The sequence below is a fragment of the Somniosus microcephalus genome, chromosome 9 (assembly GCF_052327205.1).
Source record: "Somniosus microcephalus isolate GS21.2 chromosome 9, FLI_Smic_1.0, whole genome shotgun sequence".
In the NCBI taxonomy this organism is placed as follows: domain Eukaryota; kingdom Metazoa; phylum Chordata; class Chondrichthyes; order Squaliformes; family Somniosidae; genus Somniosus; species Somniosus microcephalus.
In genome coordinates this window covers 100,859,360-100,877,289 of record NC_140995.1, presented here as the reverse complement: position 1 = coordinate 100,877,289, position 17,930 = coordinate 100,859,360, and the positions used below count along the sequence as shown (strand labels likewise).

Sequence of the window (17,930 nt, the reverse complement as noted above, 5' to 3'; positions counted from 1 at the left end):
AAAGATGGTATCTGCCGTGGAATTCTATGCATATAGGCTGATGGGATGACAAACTGGTTCAAACCACCTGCTTCAGTGTGGAGGACTTCTCCACCAGTTCCTCACTGACATGTATGCAAAAATGGAAGGAGAGCGGCTTAATTGGTTCCGGAATAACCAAAATCAGTTGAGATTCACAGACTATATACACTTGCGAGATGCTGTGACCAATGATAGCAACACTGAGGACATTAGTCAAATGGTCATCCTACCATCCACCTTCGTTGGAGGTCCTAGGTACATGCATGAGCGCACACAGGATGCCATGACCTATGTCAAACTCTCTATCACCATGACTTGCAATCCCCAATGGCAGGAGTTCCCACCCAAAGCTGGTACTGAAAGGCATGACCTCATAGCACGGGTCTTCAACCTCAAAGTTAAAAAACTGGTCAAACTCCTGACTGTAGGCAAAATTTTTGGTGCACCCCATTGCTACATGTACAGCTTTGAGTGGCAGAAGAGAGGACTTCCTCATGTTCATCTTTTACTCTGGCTTCAGGCAAAGATTCACTCCAATCAAGTTGATTCTTTCATCTCTGCAGAGCTATCCGATAAGGACAAGGATCCAATCCTCTGATGATGTTGTAAAAAATATGATTCATGGTCCTTGTGGGCAACACAACCCTTCTTCTCCCTGCATGAAAAACAATGCATGTACAAAAGGGTACCCAAAGCCACTCCGCGAAGAAACTCAGCATGGGGATGATGGCTATCCTTTGTACAGGAGAAGGGGCATAGAGAGTGGAGGTTTCAGCACTGAAATAAGAATGCGAAATCAGCATTCTGGTGAGTCAGGTCAACCTGGTCAGTCAAATCAGACAAGACAGCAAGGACAGCCATTGGAAGTTGACAACCGTTGGATTGTTCCTTATTGTCCACTCCTATCCAGGCTCTTCAAATGTCACATCAATGTGGAGTACTGCCACTCAGTTAAGTCTATCAAATATGTGTGCAAGTACTTCCATAAGGGCAGTGACCAAGCTGTCTTTGATGTTCAACGGGTTGGACAGCAAAATCAAAATGATGAGATCGCCACACATCTGATGGGCCGTTACATCTGCAGCAATGAGGCAGCCTGGCGAACTTTTGGTTTTGACATCAACAAGCATTACCCCACTGTCACTAAATTGGATGTGCACTTGCAAAATGGACAAAGGGTTTTCTTCCGACCAGGAAATGCCAGGCAACGTGCCGAGGAACCTCCAAAGACAAAACTGACAGCATTCTTTGAGTTGTGCCAAACGAATGACTTTGCCAAGACACTTTTGTATCATCAGGTGCCCAAGTACTACACCTGGCAGCCAAACAAAACATGGCGGGCTCAGCGCCCTGGACCAGGTCAGAAGGAAGTTCCTGGTCATACAGGGGTGTACTCATTTGATGCACTTGGCAGAGTCTACACGGTCCATCCAAACAACACAAGAGTGCTTTCACCTTCATCTACTCCTCCATGAGGTTGCTGGCCCAACATCATTTAATGACCAAGAATTTCAATGGCCATCTCTGTGCCTCCTTTCAACAAGCTTGCCGCAGGAGAGGACTCATTGAGGATGACAGAAGCTGCTCTGTCTTACTCCCCCAATAGGCTACAAAATCTCTTTGCCATTATAATTGCCCTCTGCAGCCCTTCCAACCCGATGCAATTGTAGGAAGATCACAAAGACAGCCTGACAGAAGACATCTTACACCAACTCAGGAGAGCCAACCCCGCAATGGAGTTGAACTTCACTGATGCAATGTACAATCAGGTATTGATCCTTTTGGAGGAGAAGACTTTGGCATTGGCTGGCAAGTCTCTGACTGAGTTGAATCTTCCATCTCCCTGTAGGAATACTTCTCCAGGTCTCAGCAGAGAGGTACTCAGGAAACCACCTACAATGTTGAGGAACTGACCTCCTTTGTCACCGTCACTGAACCTAAATTGGTTCCAGACCAGAAAGAGACATACAGGTTGGTTGTGGATATGGTGGAAAACAATGCAGGTGGCATTATCTTCCTCGATGCACCTGGTGGAACAGGAAAGACATTCCTGATCAATCTTTTACTGGCCATGGTTCGCTCTAAGGGATGCATTGCACTGGCTGTTGCCTCATCAGGAATCGCTGCAACTCTTCTTCAAGGAGGTCGCACTGCCCACTCAACCTTTGCTCTCCCTCTGGATCTGACAAGACAAGAACACCCAGTGTGTAACATTAGCAAAGGAACTGGTGCTGCTGAGTTGCTTCAAAAGTGTAGACTCATTGTGTGGGAGGAGTGTACAATGGCCCACGAGAGGGCACTTGAAGCACTCAACAGAACTCTTCAAGATCTGAGAGGCAACAATAAGCTGATGGGTGGCATCACCCTATTGCTGGCAGGTGATTTCCACCAAATCCTGCCAGTTGTCCCCAGAGGAACACCAGCAGATGAACTCAATGCATGTCTCAAGGCATTGCATCTGTGGCCAGCTGTGCAAACAGTCCATTTGACCACAAACATGCATGTTCATATGCATGGTGACGAAATGGCAGGATCCTTTACCCGACTGTTGCTAAATTTGGGAGATGGAAAGTTGCCAATTGACAGCAGTGGTCAAATCACAATTCCTCCAGGCTGTGGCAGTCAAGTCAGAACAGTTGATGAGTTGATCTCACAGGTGTATCCAGAATTCCTCAATCACTTCAAAGATCCCAAGTGGCTGTGTGAATGGTCAATACTTGCACCCAAGAATGATACTGTCAACAACATCAACATGCTGCTTTTTCAAAAACTCCCTGGCCAAGAGCGAATTTATAAAAGTGTTGATACTGTTTGTGACAGTGCTGATGGGGTACACTACCCCACTGAGTTCCTCAGCTCATTGCAGCCTTCAGGAACACCTCCTCACAAACTCGTACTGAAGGAGGGCACCCCCATCATGCTCTTAAGAAACATTAATCCACCAAAGTTGTGCAGTGGAACCAGACTGGCAGCCAAAAAGCTCACACCAAATCTCATTGAGGCTACCATATCAGGCTGCGCCAGAGGTGAGGATGTTCTCATTCCTCGAATTCCAATGATACCAAATGACTTGCCATTTCAATTTAAAAGGCGACAGTTTCCTGTAACAATTTCTTTTGCAATGTCAATCAACAAGGCACAGGGGCAGACTTTGAAGGTTGCTGGCATCAACTTACTCACGCCCTGTTTTTCACATGGCCAGTTGTACGTGGCATGTTCAAGAGTTGGTGCATCAAGGAATCTTTCTTTTAACACCCTCAGGAAAAACAGAAAATGTTGTATATTAACGGGCTCTCCAATAATGCCATCATTAGGGAAGGAAAACAGGTAACTGTAAAACCCGAACAAAATATAGCACCCCTGCCTTCCAACACACAAACTGAAACTTAAAGAAAATGCTGTTATCATGTTAATGCGCAACATTAATCCACCTCAATTATGGAATGGTACACGCTTGCAAAATCAAAACTTTTTTTTATACAGATTATACCGAATTTGGTATTTTTATTTAGATTAAAATTCCGTCAAAGCCACTATATTTTACGCGCTGCCAATTAACGATCGGAAGAGCGTAGAGAAAGAAAATATACTCCGCCATCAATACCTGTCCATCAGCGTTGTATTATGCAAATAGTTGGCGCATTTGGTGAAGAAATTTTTTCTCAATAAAAATACCGATTCTGGGAAACTCTTTTTTAAAAAAAAAAAAACTTGAGACTAGGCCAATTTGTTCTTTTTACTCAGATTAAAATTCCGTCAACGCCACTATATCTTACGCACTGCCAATTAATGATCGGAAGGGCGTAGAGAAAGAAAATATACTCTGCCTTCAATACCTGTCCATCAGCGCACTATTATGCAAATAGTTGGCGCATTTGGGGAAGGATCTTTTTCTCAATAAAAATGCCGAATCTCGGAAACTCTTATTTAAAAAAAATAAAAAAAAACAAAGCCATGCAATTTCCTCCTGGGTTGGCTGTGGAAAATTGCATTTTTAATTCATATAATCATTGTTTGAGTCTTTTTAAGCGGAATGTGGTCCTCTCATTAAAAAGTTCAAGAATTTTATTGCTTTTTACAATAATGCACAAACATTATATGATCATGACACATTAATGTCAATGATAACATTGCAAAATTATAATTCTGCTTGCTACCTCCAAAGTGACATAGAACGAAAACTGTAAAAACTTGAATTTTTGGCTACTGTCGATTCCCATTAACAAAAAACGAAGTTAAAGAACCACCTCCTGGGTGCTTAGGAAGAGTTCTTCAATCCCAACAGTTTTATAAACAGTTTTATAAACATGTAAGAGGGTTCTTCAGTTCCCTCGGCAACACCGGGTACTCCAGCTAGTAAAAATATATATTAATTGTTAATATACTAGTTGCTATTGTTTACTTCTCTGACATTTACTTTAACTGTAAGCATAACCATAGTGACTGGTATATAATATAACATCAGTGATCTTTGCAAGGTAGATAGGTAGAGAGCAAGAATGTCATTCCTGTATTTCAAGTATGAGTATTAATAGTTCCTAATATCAAGTCTGTTACACTGAGCAAAGATTTCCAGTCATTCTTACCAATGTGTGAATGAATACAAAGAGATGAAAATTTCTGGTCCCGTAGATCAATCAGAATTGTCATTCTGAAAAACTAGCTGCTTTGTTTTAGGTAACTGTTCCTTCTGTCTGCTTAAGTTTTATTGTAACTTTTTTCAACTAATAAGCATACAATGTCTTCTGAAATATTTGGGAATAATTGTGTTTTCTTTCCCCATACAGATCTTCTTGATAGAACTGTCCTCACAGTGGTGCATCAAAGAATGAAACACACCTTGAAAAGCTCTCTTTTGCCACAAAAATGGAAATTCGTTGTGGCGGCTTGCTTTTTAGTTCCAAGTTTGATTCTGGAAACATTGCTCAAGTTGAAAAAGTGGAGCGCCCTGAAGGAGAAGTGGACTCAGCTCCCAGTGGCAATACAGGCCCTGGGAGTTTTGGGAATGTGTTACCCACTCCAGATTGTGAGTTTAATGTGTGGACCAAACCAGACTGTGCAGAGACTGAGTTCGAGAATGGTAATAGGTAATTCTGCAAGTTCTTTCTGTGCTTGGGATAGTGGGAATGTTATTGCCAGATTAAAGCTGCATAGAGCCACAATTAATCCTGTATCTTTGTTGCATAAAGCATTGAAAACTTATTTCAGGGTAGTAGGAAGTATGGGAAAAAATATGCATTGTAACAAGGTGAATCTGATAACAGTAGCCATTACAGGTGCAATCACCTTGTGGTATATCATAACGGTTTTTATGAAAGGGAAACATCTATAGAGGAGAATACCTATTTGCAGTATTTTAATTGTTGATTGGAAGTATTGAGTGTTTTGACTAACTTTTGCTGATAGCAAATTCATTAAATGAATTAGATTGTAAATGGTGCAAATGGATTATTTATAATTTCAGTCTTTTGCAGAGAAGCGGGAAAACTTATTGTAGCACTGTTTACAAATTCAAATTCCTTTTTAAAAAAAAAAAAGGCTTCACCAAACTTTATTCAAGCTTCTTGCTGTATACGCATCATTTGACAAGTTTATTTCAAAAATTAGTAACTAGAGGTGTTCCGCAGGGGTCAGTGCTGGGTCCCCAACTCTTTACAATCTATATTAACGATTTGGAGGAGGGGACCGAGTGTAACATATCAAAGTTTGCAGATGATACAAAGATGGGACGGAAAGTAGTGAGTGAGGAGGACATAAAAAACCTGCAAAGGGACATAGACAGGCTAAGTAAGTGGGCAGAGATTTGGCAGATGGAATACAATACTGGAAAGTGTGAGGTTATGCACTTTGGCAGGAAAAATCATAGAGCAAGTTATTATCTTAATGGCAAGAAACTGGAAAGTACTGTAGTACAAAGGGATCTGGGGGTCCTGGTGCACGAAACTCAAAAAGTTAGTATGCAGGTGCAGCAAGTGATTAAGAAGGCCAATGGAATGTTGGCTTTTATTGCTAGGGGGTTGGAATATAAAAACAGGGAGGTATTGCTGCAGTTGTACAAGGTATTGGTGAGACCGCACCTGGAATACTGCATACAGTTTTGGTGTCCATACTTAAGAAAAGACATACTTGCTCTCGAGTCAGTACAAAGAAGGTTCACTCGGTTAATCCCGGGGATGAGGGGGTGGTCATATGAGGAGAGGTTGAGTAGATTGGGACTCTACTCATTGGAGTTCAGAAGAATGAGAGGCGACCTTATTGAAACATATAAGATTGTGAAGGGGCTTGATCGGGTGGATGCGGTGAGGATGTTCCCAATGATGGGTGAAACTAGAACTAGGGGGCATAATCTTAAAATAAGGGGCTGCTCATTCAAAACTGAGATGAGGAGAAACTTCTTCACTCAGAGGGTGGTAGGTTTGTGGAATTTGCTGCCCCAGAAAGCTGTGGAAGCTACATCATTAAATAAATTTAAAACAGAAATAGATAGTTTCCTAGAAGTAAAGGGAATTAAGGGTTACGGGGAGCGGGCAGGAAATTGGACATGAGTCTAGGTTCGGAATGGTCATGGCCCTGTGGGTAGTGGAGTGGGCCCAGGGGCCATGTAGCCTTGTTCTGCTCCTACTGTGTTCTAATTCTGTGTTAGATTTCAGGAGATGGTTTTATTCCTGTTCCTGGCTGGGGTGGAGATCGCCTTTACAGAAGGTAAGTACTGTAGAAAATATAGGGACAGAGTGATCTCCTGGAAGAATTTCGATCGCCTAGATGGGTCGGAGAGGAATTTCCCAGATTTTTTTCTCCCAAATTGGCCATTGGGTCTTTATCTGGTTTTTCGCCTCTCCCGGGAGATCACATGGGTTAGGGTGGATGCAGAGTGATAGAAGATTTGAGGTTAGGATCAGATCAGCCATGATCTTATTGAATGGTGGAGCAGGCTCGAGGGGCCGATTGGCCTACTCCTGCTCCTATTTCTTATGTTCTTATGTTCTAAATTGATCACTTCGGAATTATTTGTGTCCGCTTCTTTCATGCTCCAATAAATGATGAGTTTATCAGGATGGAAGTATTTCTAAAGTACAGAAAAGCAGGAACAAATAATTTGACAATGATGTCAAGACTTTAGCCTGTCATTGTTGTGACTGCCACTCCATAAAAGACCTGCCTCACCCACGGAACATCAGTTTGTCTTCCTCGGGGAGAGAAATGTCCCCATATCATTTCAACTCGTCGTTTATTTTACTTTAAAGTGACTTTTGAGCTGTATTTTTAGGAGTTGGAGCTTGTATCCAACATGAGTGGACCTAGGATCACTGGACTTTGATTAAATGCATTTAGTGTATCAACAGGCTCAAATGTTGCATGAACTTCGGCTCAGGCCAAATCGGTGCATCTTTCTGGTTTCCTTGCCAGGACCCGGTATTGATAAGCTACTGGTACAAGACCCATGAAGTGACTTAAGACTTAGGTGAACAAAATGACAGCGAATGGTTTGAGTTGTTTCCTAGTCCCATTTACACAAATGAATACTTGGAGATACTTTGGGATGTCTTCCAGATTTGGGGGTTATTCTTTGACTCCTTTGCATCACCAGGCAATAATTAACATTGCTTAGCTTTCCTTCTGCTCAAGGACTGTGAACAAATTCGTTTTGTCCTTTTTCTGGAAGTAGATGCCTCTATGCATTTCCTGCTGAACCTCAGGGCCCTTCAGAAGATTCAAGCAGAAACATGCAAGAATGATTGATAGCCCATATTGGCTTCAGAACATTGATCCATACCACTCCAATCTTGTTGCTCTACAAGGAAAAACTCATTCACTCTTGTGAGCTCTCTGTGGCAAAATATTGTCTTGTCACTGTTTTCAGCTCCATGTTAGTAACATTCAGGCACTTCTTGTTGATTAATCCTACTTAATCAGGCATGGGGATCACACAGTCTTCAGGCCTAAAATGATTTTTCAGTTTCAAATGCTGCAAGAGAGTATTCTGTCTTTATACTTTCATCCTTACAAGTTGGAGTTGGATTGTTTTTTTCCGTTGTAACATTGCAAATTACCTTTTAAATGGATGTTACGTTGTTTTTCTTGGAAACTTTTTTTGTGAATAATTTCCCAAGCTACTCAGTAAATCTACTGCTGAACAAAAAATAACAAAATGGGTGATGCAATACATTCCCTGCAGTTATAGCCTCGTGGGCAGGGAACCTTCAAGATCACTTGAAAGGCATTATACATGGGCCATTCTAAAACAAGTTTGCATTAGGAATATGTGAAAGGCTGTGACCAGGTAACCAACACATTTTTACAAAGCAGAATTGTTTAAACCTCCTGGGTGCAAGTTGTTATTTTGTCGGATCACTTCTAATAGCTCAAGTGTCCATCACTAGTGGATAATTCCAACTGAAAGAACAATATACCTACCTTGCAAGGTCGTCTTCATTCTTCGAACAAAAGCATCAGCACTCGGTGGTCTTTCCTTCAGCTCTTTGATGCAAACTACATTAGATTTAATAATGCTACCTTCCTTTTCTTTCTCGGGGATTAGGGCAAAGCACCCTGGTGCTCTATGGGTGGAGCATGCCATCCATACTGTACAGGAGCAGGGGCTGCATATATGAAGGTGTGAAAATGTCTTAGTGACTGTGGTAAACCACTGTTTGTATTCCACTGTGTACATGCCTGGACATGCCTCGGCTGACTCCTCCCACAAGTCCTAGTATAAAGGTGACTGCTCCCCAGCCCTTTGTATTCTGGACCGGTCGACCACTCGAGGCAGACCTTCATTCTTTTGTTAATAAAAGCCTTTAGTTACTCTCTTAACTCTGTCTTTTATGAGTAATTAATAGCGCATCAATTTTATTAACAAAATTTTTATAATGGAGAAGATCCTCACACCAGCATGCCTGGACTTAGATCATCGGGAGGCGGACTCATCCACCCAGTTTACTCACTGGCTTAAGTGTTTCGAAAAATTCCTGACCGCCTCCGCAGCAATCAAATCGGACGAGGACAAACTGGATGTCCTGACCTCCAAAGTGAACCACCGAGTGTACTCGGTCATCCAAGACGCGACCTCGTACGCGGACGCTATCAAGCTCCTCAAGGACCAGTACACGCGCCCAGTGAACGAAGTGTACGCCAGGCACCTTCTGGGGAGTCGTAAACAACAACCTGGGGAATCGACCGTGGAATACCTTCAGGCACTGTCTGTGCTTGGCCGAGCCTGTGGTTGTAAGGATGTAAAGGCCGCCGTGTACACAGAGGAACTTATCCGGGACACTTTTGTAGCGGGCCACAGATCCAATTACACCCGACAGCGACTGTTGGAGCAGAGTGACCTCGACCTCAACAAGGCCTCTGAACTCGCACTATCATTGGATGCAGCCTACCGGGGCATGGATGCCGCCTACTCTGCACCGTGGACGCCGCGGGGAATGACAGCCTGGGACACGGTAGGACCGCCTCATAGCGCCGTGCCACCCCAGCCACACCCCAGCAACGGCCCAACTACCGCAGCAGTGTCCCAAGGCCAGACAGCAGTGCCCCAAGGCCAGAAATGCTACTTCTGTGGCCAGGCAAAACACCCCAGAGCGCGCTGCCCGGCGAAAAACGCGATCTGCTTGGGCTGCGGGAAGAAGGGACACTACGCTAGCGTCTGCAGGGCCAAAGCCACCCCGAACCCCAGCAGCGCCGCGTGTGGGCCATGCGGGCCGCCACCTTGGGCCTCCCCGGCCATGTGCGAAACACCGGTACAGCAGCCATTTTGGACGCCTCCAGCCACATGGGGATCATGGACGCCGCCATCTTGGATGACAGCCGTAACGCAGCAGGCCCCCAACACCGCCTCATCTGATACCCGCAGCGACACACCGACCCCTACGCTGGCATCCGTTACACTGGACCAAGCGAGACCGCACCAGCTGGCCAGTTCCACAATGGACATTAAGGTAAATGGTCACGATACAATCTGCCTTTTTGACTCTGGGAGCACGGAGAGCTTCATCCACCCCGACACGGTGCGGCGTTGCTCTCTCCCAATCCTGCCTGCGCACCAGCGGATTTCTATGGCCTCCGAGTCCCAGTCGGCGGACATCGGCGGCTACTGCTTGGTGACACTCGTAGTAGACGGGACTGTGTACGATCATTTTAAACTTCTGGTCCTGCCCGACCTCTGCGCTGCCGTCCTGCTGGGGTTAGATTTTCAGTGCCACCTTAAAAGTGTTACGATGGCGTACGGTGGACCCCTACCCCCACTCACAGTCCGCAGCCAGCAGCTTCCAAATTGCCCGCCGCGCACCAGGTGCAACCTCTCCACACTCAGTCACCCCCCCCCCCCCCCCCCACTGTTTGCTAACCTCACCCCCGACTGTAAGCCCATCGCCACAAAGAGCAGGCGATACAGTGCCGGGGACAGGGTTTTCATTAAAACCGAAGTGGAGCGGCTCCTGAAGGAAGGGATTATTGAGGGCAGCACCAGCCCCTGGCGAGCCCAGGTTGTGGTCGTTAAGACCGGCGAGAAGCAGCGCCTGGTCATCGACTACAGCCAGACAATAAATCGCTACACCCTGCTGGACGCCTACCCACTCCCCCGCATAGCTGATATGGTCAACCAGATCGCGCAGTACCGCGTCTTCTCGACCATTGACCTGAAATCAGCGTACCACCAGCTCCCTATCCGCCCCGAGGACCGCCAGTATACTGCCTTTGAGGCAAACGGCCAAAATGATGAGGGGCATAGATAGGGTAGATAAAGAGGAACTTTTCCCCTTAGTAGGGGGGTCAATAACAAGGGGGCACAGATTCAGGGTAAGGGGCAGGAGATTTAGGGGGGATTTGAGGAGGAACTTTTTCACCCAGAGGGTGGTTGGAATCTGGAACTCACTGCCTGAAAGGGTGGTAGAGGCAGGAACCCTCACAACATTCAAGAAGCATTTGGATGAGCACTTGAAATGCCATTGCATACAAGGCTATGGACCAAATGCTGGAAAATGGGATTAGACTGGACAGGGAGGGATGGGCGGCGCAGACACGATGGGCCGAAGGGCCTCTTTCTGTGCTGTAAAACTCTATGACTCTATCACTTCCTTAGGGTTCCCTTTGGCGTCACCAACGGGGTCTCCGTCTTCCAAAGGGAGATGGACCGGATGGTAGATCAAAATGCGTTACAGGCCACTTTCCCATATCTGGACAATGTGACCATCTGCGGCCGTGACTTGCAGGACCATGACGCAAACCTCGAAAAATTCCTCCGCACCGCCCAACTCCTGAACCTGACATATAACAAGGAGAAGTGCATATTTCGCACAAACCGCCTCGCCATCCTTGGCTGTGTTGTGGAACACGGAGTCATCAGCCCCGACCCCGACCGGATGCGTCCCCTTATGGAACTCCCACTGCCCCACTGCCTCAAGGCCCTGAAGAGGTGCCTAGGGTTTTTCTCCTATTACGCCCAGTGGGTCCCCTACTACGCGGACAAGGCCCGTCCGCTGATCAAGTCCACCTCTTTTCCCTTGACGGCAGAGGCCAGCTTAGCCTTCCACCGTATCAAGGAGGACATTGCCAAAGCCACCATGCACGCAGTGGACGAATCCATCCCCTTCCAGGTGGAAAGCGACGCGTCCGACTTTGCCCTGGCCGCTACCCTCAATCAGGCGGGGAGACCCGTGGCCGCCTTTTCACAAACCCTCCAAGGCCCGGAGACCAGACACTCCGCTGTTGAGAAGGAGGCCCAGGCGATTGTGGAGGCTGTGCGTCATTGGAGGCACTACCTGGCCGGAAAACAATTTACCCTGCTCACTGACCAGCGTTCAGTTGCTTTCATGTATAACAACAAGCAGAGGGGCAAAATCAAAAATGACAAGATCTTGAGGTGGAGAATCGAACTTTCCACCTACAATTACGAGATCTTGTACCGGCCCGGGAAGCTCAATGAACCCCCGGATGCGCTATCGCGTGGCACCTGCGCCAGCATGCAGATCGATAGACTGCGGGCCCTCCACAATGACCTCTGCCACCCGGGGGTCACCAGGTTCTTCCACTTCATCAAGGCCCGCAACCTGCCTTACTCTATTGAGGAGGTCAGGACCATGACCAGGAACTGCCAAGTCTGCGCTGAGTGCAAACCGCACTTTTATAGACCAGACAGGGCCCACCTGATAAAAGCCACTCGCCTCTTCGAGCGCCTGAGCGTTGATTTTAAAGGGCCTCTCCCCTCCTCCGACCGCAATGTGTACTTCCTCAATATTATTGATGAGTACTCCCGTTTCCCGTTCGCCATCCCCTGCCCGGACATGACCAGTGCCACGGTCATTAAATGTCTGAACGACCTCTTCACCCTGTTCGGTTTCCCCAGCTATATCCATAGCGACCGGGGCTCATCGTTTATGAGCGACGAACTCCGTCAGTACCTGCTAACTAGGGGTATTGCCACAAGCAGGACCACCAGTTACAACCCCCGGGGGAACGGACAGGTGGAAAGAGAAAATGCGACAGTTTGGAAGGCCGCCCTGCTAGCCTTAAAGTCTAGGGGCCTTCCAACCTTCCGCTGGCAGGATGTGCTCCCCGATGCGCTCCACTCTATTCGGTCACTGCTCTGCACTGCCACTAACGCCACCCCCCATGAGAAAATGTTTGTCTTCCCAAGGAAGTCCACATCGGGGACACCGCTACCGCCATGGCTGACGTCCCCAGGGCCGGTCCTACTGAGAAGACACGTGAGGACCCATAAAACGGACCCCCTGGTCGAGAGGGTCGACCTCCTCCACGCCAACCCCCAGTATGCTTACATTGCATACCCGGACGGGCGGGAGGACACAGTCTCCATAAGAGACCTTGCACCCTCGGGGGCCGCAGTAACCCACTATTCACTACCACCCCCCCCCCCCCCCCACGATCCGATATCCAGCCCCAGCAGACGGCAGGCCTGGGCCCCGCGCCCCGCGACCCGCTCGACATCTACGAGGACGACACGCCTGTGCCACAGCCTACGCAGGACTCGACGCCGGAAGCTCCACTACCCCTGCCGTCGCTACGTCGATCACAGCGGCAGACAAGACCTCCGGAGAGACTCCAATGCACTAACTTTTAATACACTTCACCCCGCCGGACTCAATTTTAAACAAGGGGTGAATGTGGTAAACCACTGTTTGTATTCCACTGTGTACATGCCTGGACATGCCTCGGCTGACTCCTCCCACAAGTCCTAGTATAAAGGTGACTGCTCCCCAGCCCTTTGTATTCTGGACCGGTCGACCACTCGAGGCAGACCTTCATTCTTTTGTTAATAAAAGCCTTTAGTTACTCTCTTAACTCTCAGTCTTTTATGAGTAATTAATAGCGCATCAGTGACATTATTCCTTTGTGTTTCTCTACATTTTTGGAATATTTCTACTTTGATTACTCCATTTAGTGGAGGATGTTTACATTTATCAAATGAAGATTCTGCAGGGCAGGTAAGTTTTCTTTTCACCCATTTATATTAGAAATTTATCTCCTTATTAACTTGATAATTCATCTTACTTTCTCGTCTCCTCTTGAAGAAAGAAATGGGGAAACGTTAGTTTTTGTAAATGTTCTGGAGTTGAGTACTAATTTGCCATCCTATTAAAGCCTTAATTATTTTTACCAGACTTAACAAGGGACTTGCGTCTGTGCTGAGCTGGAGTCTGTAACTGACTTGTGTCTCATGCACCAGGGCTGGCAAGTTATGCACCAGCAGCTAGTGAAGGGCCGATGGCTGCCTGTTGTGCACTAAGCATTTCCCGGGATGGAGGGTCTTCTGGGTAGGAAGACACCAGGCAGGTACGCTCGATTTTTTTGGGCTATACTTTTATGGTGGCTTCCCCTTCAGCACCTGTTTGGGTTGCATGGTACACTGCTCAGGTGCTTTAGGTGCATTATGGGTGGCTGTCTAATTAGCTTGGAATTTGGGGCTCGAATGAGCCTACTGCATAACCTGCGCTTGTACTTGTCACTCTTACTGTGGTGTGCTGAGTGCTTCAGGCATGTTGTAGGCCTCCATGCACGATTTTCTTGGAAGCAAGTGCTCGCCATCTTGTCAGTTTGGAAAGGAATAGATAGATATATGAATGCAATAGTTCTGTTTCTCTGAAACACATTTGTATTTGTTTCTCCTGTGCTTGCTGACCTCCATTGGCTCCCGGTCTGGCAATGCCTCTATTATAAAATTATCCTATTTTTTGAATCACTCCAAGGGCTCGCCCCATCCTATCTAATCTCCAACGACCCTCCAAGATCTCTGCGCTCCTTCGAATCTGGCCTCTTGCAAATCCCCGATTTTCACTGCTCCACCATTGGCGGCCATGCCTTCAGCTGCCAAGGCCCTAAGCATTGGAATTCCCTCCTTAAACCTCTCTGCTCTCTACCTCTTTCTCCTCCTTTAAGGCACTCCTTAAAACTTATGTCTTTAACTGAGCTTTTGGTCACCTGTCCTATTATCTCTATGTGGCTTGATGTCAAATTTTGTTTGATAACGTTCCTGTGAAGTGCCTTGGGATGTTTTACTATGTTAAAGGTGCTATATAAATGCAAGTTGTTTATTTAAAAAAAAAAGATTATTGCACTTTCTTCTTGGGGATAACTCCCTTTTTGTAAATGTGCTCATCCATTAGGTAGCTCTGTTTGGCTACCAAGCAGGGATCTGTAGTTCATTATTGCTGCAGCGAAGGAAAAGTGGGCAATACATAGAATCATAGAATGGTTACAGCACGGAAGAAGGCCAGTCGAGCCAGTGCCGACTCTCGGCTAGTTCCACTCCCCTGCCCTTTCCCTGTAGCCCTGCAAATTTTTTCCTTCAGATACTTATCCAACTCCCTTTTGAAAGATAAGATTGAGTCTGCCTCCACCACCCTTTCAGATTGCAATCCAGATCTTAACCACTCACTGCGTAAGAGTTTTTTCTTAAGTTGCCTTTGGTACTTTTACCAATCACATTAACTCTGTCCCCTCTGGTTCTTGACCCTTCCACCAATGGCAACAGTTTCTCGCTATCTACTCTGTCAAGACCCCTCATGATTTTGAACACCTCGATCAAAGCTCCTCTCAATCCTCTCTGCTCCAAAGGAGAACAATCCCAGCTTCTCCAATCTATCAACGTAACTGAAGTCCCTCATTCTTGGAATCATTCTCGTAAATCTTTTCTGTACCTTTTCTAAGGCCTTCACATCCTTTTTAAAGTGCGGTGCCCAGAATTGGACACAGTACTCCAGTTGGGGCCAAACCAGTGTTTTATACAGGTGGTTCATACTTTCCACACTTTTGTACTCTATACCTCTATTCATGAAGCCCAGGATCCCGTAAGCCTTTTTAACTGCTTTCTCAACCTGCCCTGCCACCTTCAACGATTTGTGCACACATATCCCCAGGTCTCTCTGTTAATGCACCCCCTTTAGAATTGCACCATTTTAGTTTATATGTCCTCTCATTCTTTCTACCAAAATGTATCACTTCACACTTTTCTGCGTTAAATTTCATCTGCCACGTATCCGCCCATTTCACCAGCCTGTCTATGTCTTCCTGAAGTCTATCACTCGCCTCCTCACTGTTCACTATACTACCAAGTTTTGTGTCATCTGCAAATTTTGAAATTGTGCCCTGTACACCCACGTTCAAGTCATTGATATATATCAAGAATGGAACCGACTCCTGGGGAACACCACTGTATACCTTCCTCCAGTCCGAAAAACAACCATTTACCGCTACTACGATTGCAAAATACTGCAGATGCTGGAAATCCGAAATAACAACAGAAAATGCTGGAAAAACTCAGCAGGTCAGGCAACATCCGTGGAGAGAAATTTGAGTTGACGTTTCGGGTCGAAACCCTTCTTCAAAACCGGAAAGAAAATAAGATAGATCGAAGGCAGGGCTGCGATCGATCAAAAGAAGTAAAAAAGACAATAAAAGGTATTCGAAACCAGACGAGATGGTAATAGGCCCGTGGAGACAAAAGGCAGCTGAGATTAGGTGTGAAGTGTACTGGCAGGGTAAGAGACAGCTGCCAGGTGGGAGAGAGAAACAAAAGGAAAAGGGGAGGGGAAAGGAAGACCCAAAACAAAGGGGTGGAAAAAATTATAAGTAAAAAAGTAATAGGGGCCGAGGTTATGATCTGAAATTGTTGAACTCGATATTGAGTCTGGAAGGCTGCAAAGTGCCTAATCGGAAGATGAGGTGCTGTTCCTCGAGTTTACGTTGAGCTTCCGTGGAACAATACAAGAGGCCAAGGACGGTGAGGTCCGAGTGGGAATGGAGCGGTGAATTAAAATGACAGGCGACCGGAAGCTCGGGGTCACTCTTACGGACTGAACGGAGGTGTTCCGCAAAGCGGCCACCCAATCTGCGTTTGGTCTCCCCAATGTAGAGGAGACCGCATCGTGAGGAGCGAATACGGTATACTAGATTGCAAGAAGTACAAGTAAATCGCTGCTTCACCTGGAAGGGGTGTTTGGGGCCCTGGACAGTGGGAAGGGGTGATGTATATGGGCAGGTGTTACATCTCCTGCGCGTGCACGGGAAGGTGCCAGGCAAAGGGGAAGGGCTGTTTGGGGTGATAGAGGAGTGGACTAGGGTGTCTCGGAGGGAGCGGTCCCTACGGAATGCTGAAAGGGGAGGGGAGGGGAAGATGCATTTGGTGGTGGGATCACTTTGGAGGTAGCGGAAATGGCGGCGGATGATCTGTTGAATGTGGAGGCTGGTGGGGTGAAAGGTGAGGACAAGGGGAACCCTATCGTGGTTCCAGGAGGGAGGGGCAGAAGTGCGGGAGATAGAACGGACACGGTCGAGGGCCGTGTCAACCACGGTAGAGGGGAATCCTCGGTTGCGGAAAAAGGAAGACATGTTGGAAGCACTGGTGTGGAAGGTGGCATTGTCGGAGCAGATACGGCGGAGACAGAGAAACTGGGAGAATGGAATAGAGTCCTTACAGGAGGCGGGGTGGGAGGAAGTGTAGTCCAGGTAGCTGTGGGAGTCAGTGGGCTTGTAGTGAATATTGGTCGATAACCTATCCCCAGAGATGGAGACAGAGAAGTCGAGGAAGGGAAGGGAAGAGTCAGAAATGGACCATGTGAAGGTGAGGGAAGGGTGGAAATTGGAGGCAAAGTGAATGAAATTGTCTAGTTCGGGGCGAGAGCAGGAAACGGCACCGATACAGTCATCAATGTATCGGAAAAAGAGGTGAGGGAGGGGACCTGAGTAGGACTGGAACAAAGATTGTTCCACATAGCCCACGAAAAGACAGGCATAGCTCGTACCCATGCGGGTACCCATAGCAACACCTTTGATTTGGAGGAAATGAGTTAAAGGAGAAGTTGTTCAATGTGAGAACAAGTTCAGCCAGGCGGAGGAGGGTGGTGGTGGATGGGGACTGGACGGGCCTCTGTTCAAGGAAGAAGCGGAGCGCCCTCAGGCCATCCTGGTGGGGGATGGAGGTGTAGAGGGATTGTACGTCCATGGTGAAAAGGAAGCGGTTGGGGCCAGGAAACTGGAAACTGTTAAAGTGGCAGAGGGTGTCCGAAGAGTCGCGGATGTAGGTGGAAAGAGACTGGACAAGGGGAGAAAAGATAGAGTCGAGATAGGAAGAGATAAGTTCCGTGGGGCAAGAACAGGCTGAAACGATGGGTCTACCAGGGCAGTCCTGTTTGTGGATCTTGGGAAGGAGGTAGAAGCGGGCTGTGCGGGGTTGGGGATCTATGAGGTTGGTGGCAGCGGGGGGAAGATCTCCAGAGGAGATGAGGTCAGTGACAGTCTTGGAAACGGTGGTTTGATGTTCGGTAGTGGGGTCATGGTCCAGGTGGAGGTAGGAGGAGGTGTCGGAGAGTTGGCGTTCAGCTTCCGCTAGGTAGAGGTCAGTTCGCCAAACAACAACAGCACCACCCTCGTCAGCGGGTTTAATGACAATG

The 17,930-nt window shown here is 47.0% G+C and overlaps 1 protein-coding gene across 17 annotated transcripts in view; it reads left to right on the top strand.

Moving 5' to 3' along the window:
• agbl5 (AGBL carboxypeptidase 5) overlaps positions 1-17,930 on the top strand; it is a 264,564-nt gene that overhangs the window by 40,249 nt on the left and 206,385 nt on the right. For 16 of the 17 annotated variants that reach the window (XR_015079514.1, XM_085996885.1, XM_085996882.1 and 13 more), the window contains one exon: positions 4,809-5,108. Coding sequence is in view for 15 of the 17 variants with exons in the window: in XM_085996885.1 (XP_085853011.1) it covers positions 4,888-5,108 (221 nt within the window). In the remaining 2 variants the exon portion in view is untranslated. Of the gene's footprint in view, positions 1-4,808; positions 5,109-17,930 lie in introns of those variants that run through there. The other variant, XM_085996889.1, reaches the window with a different exon arrangement.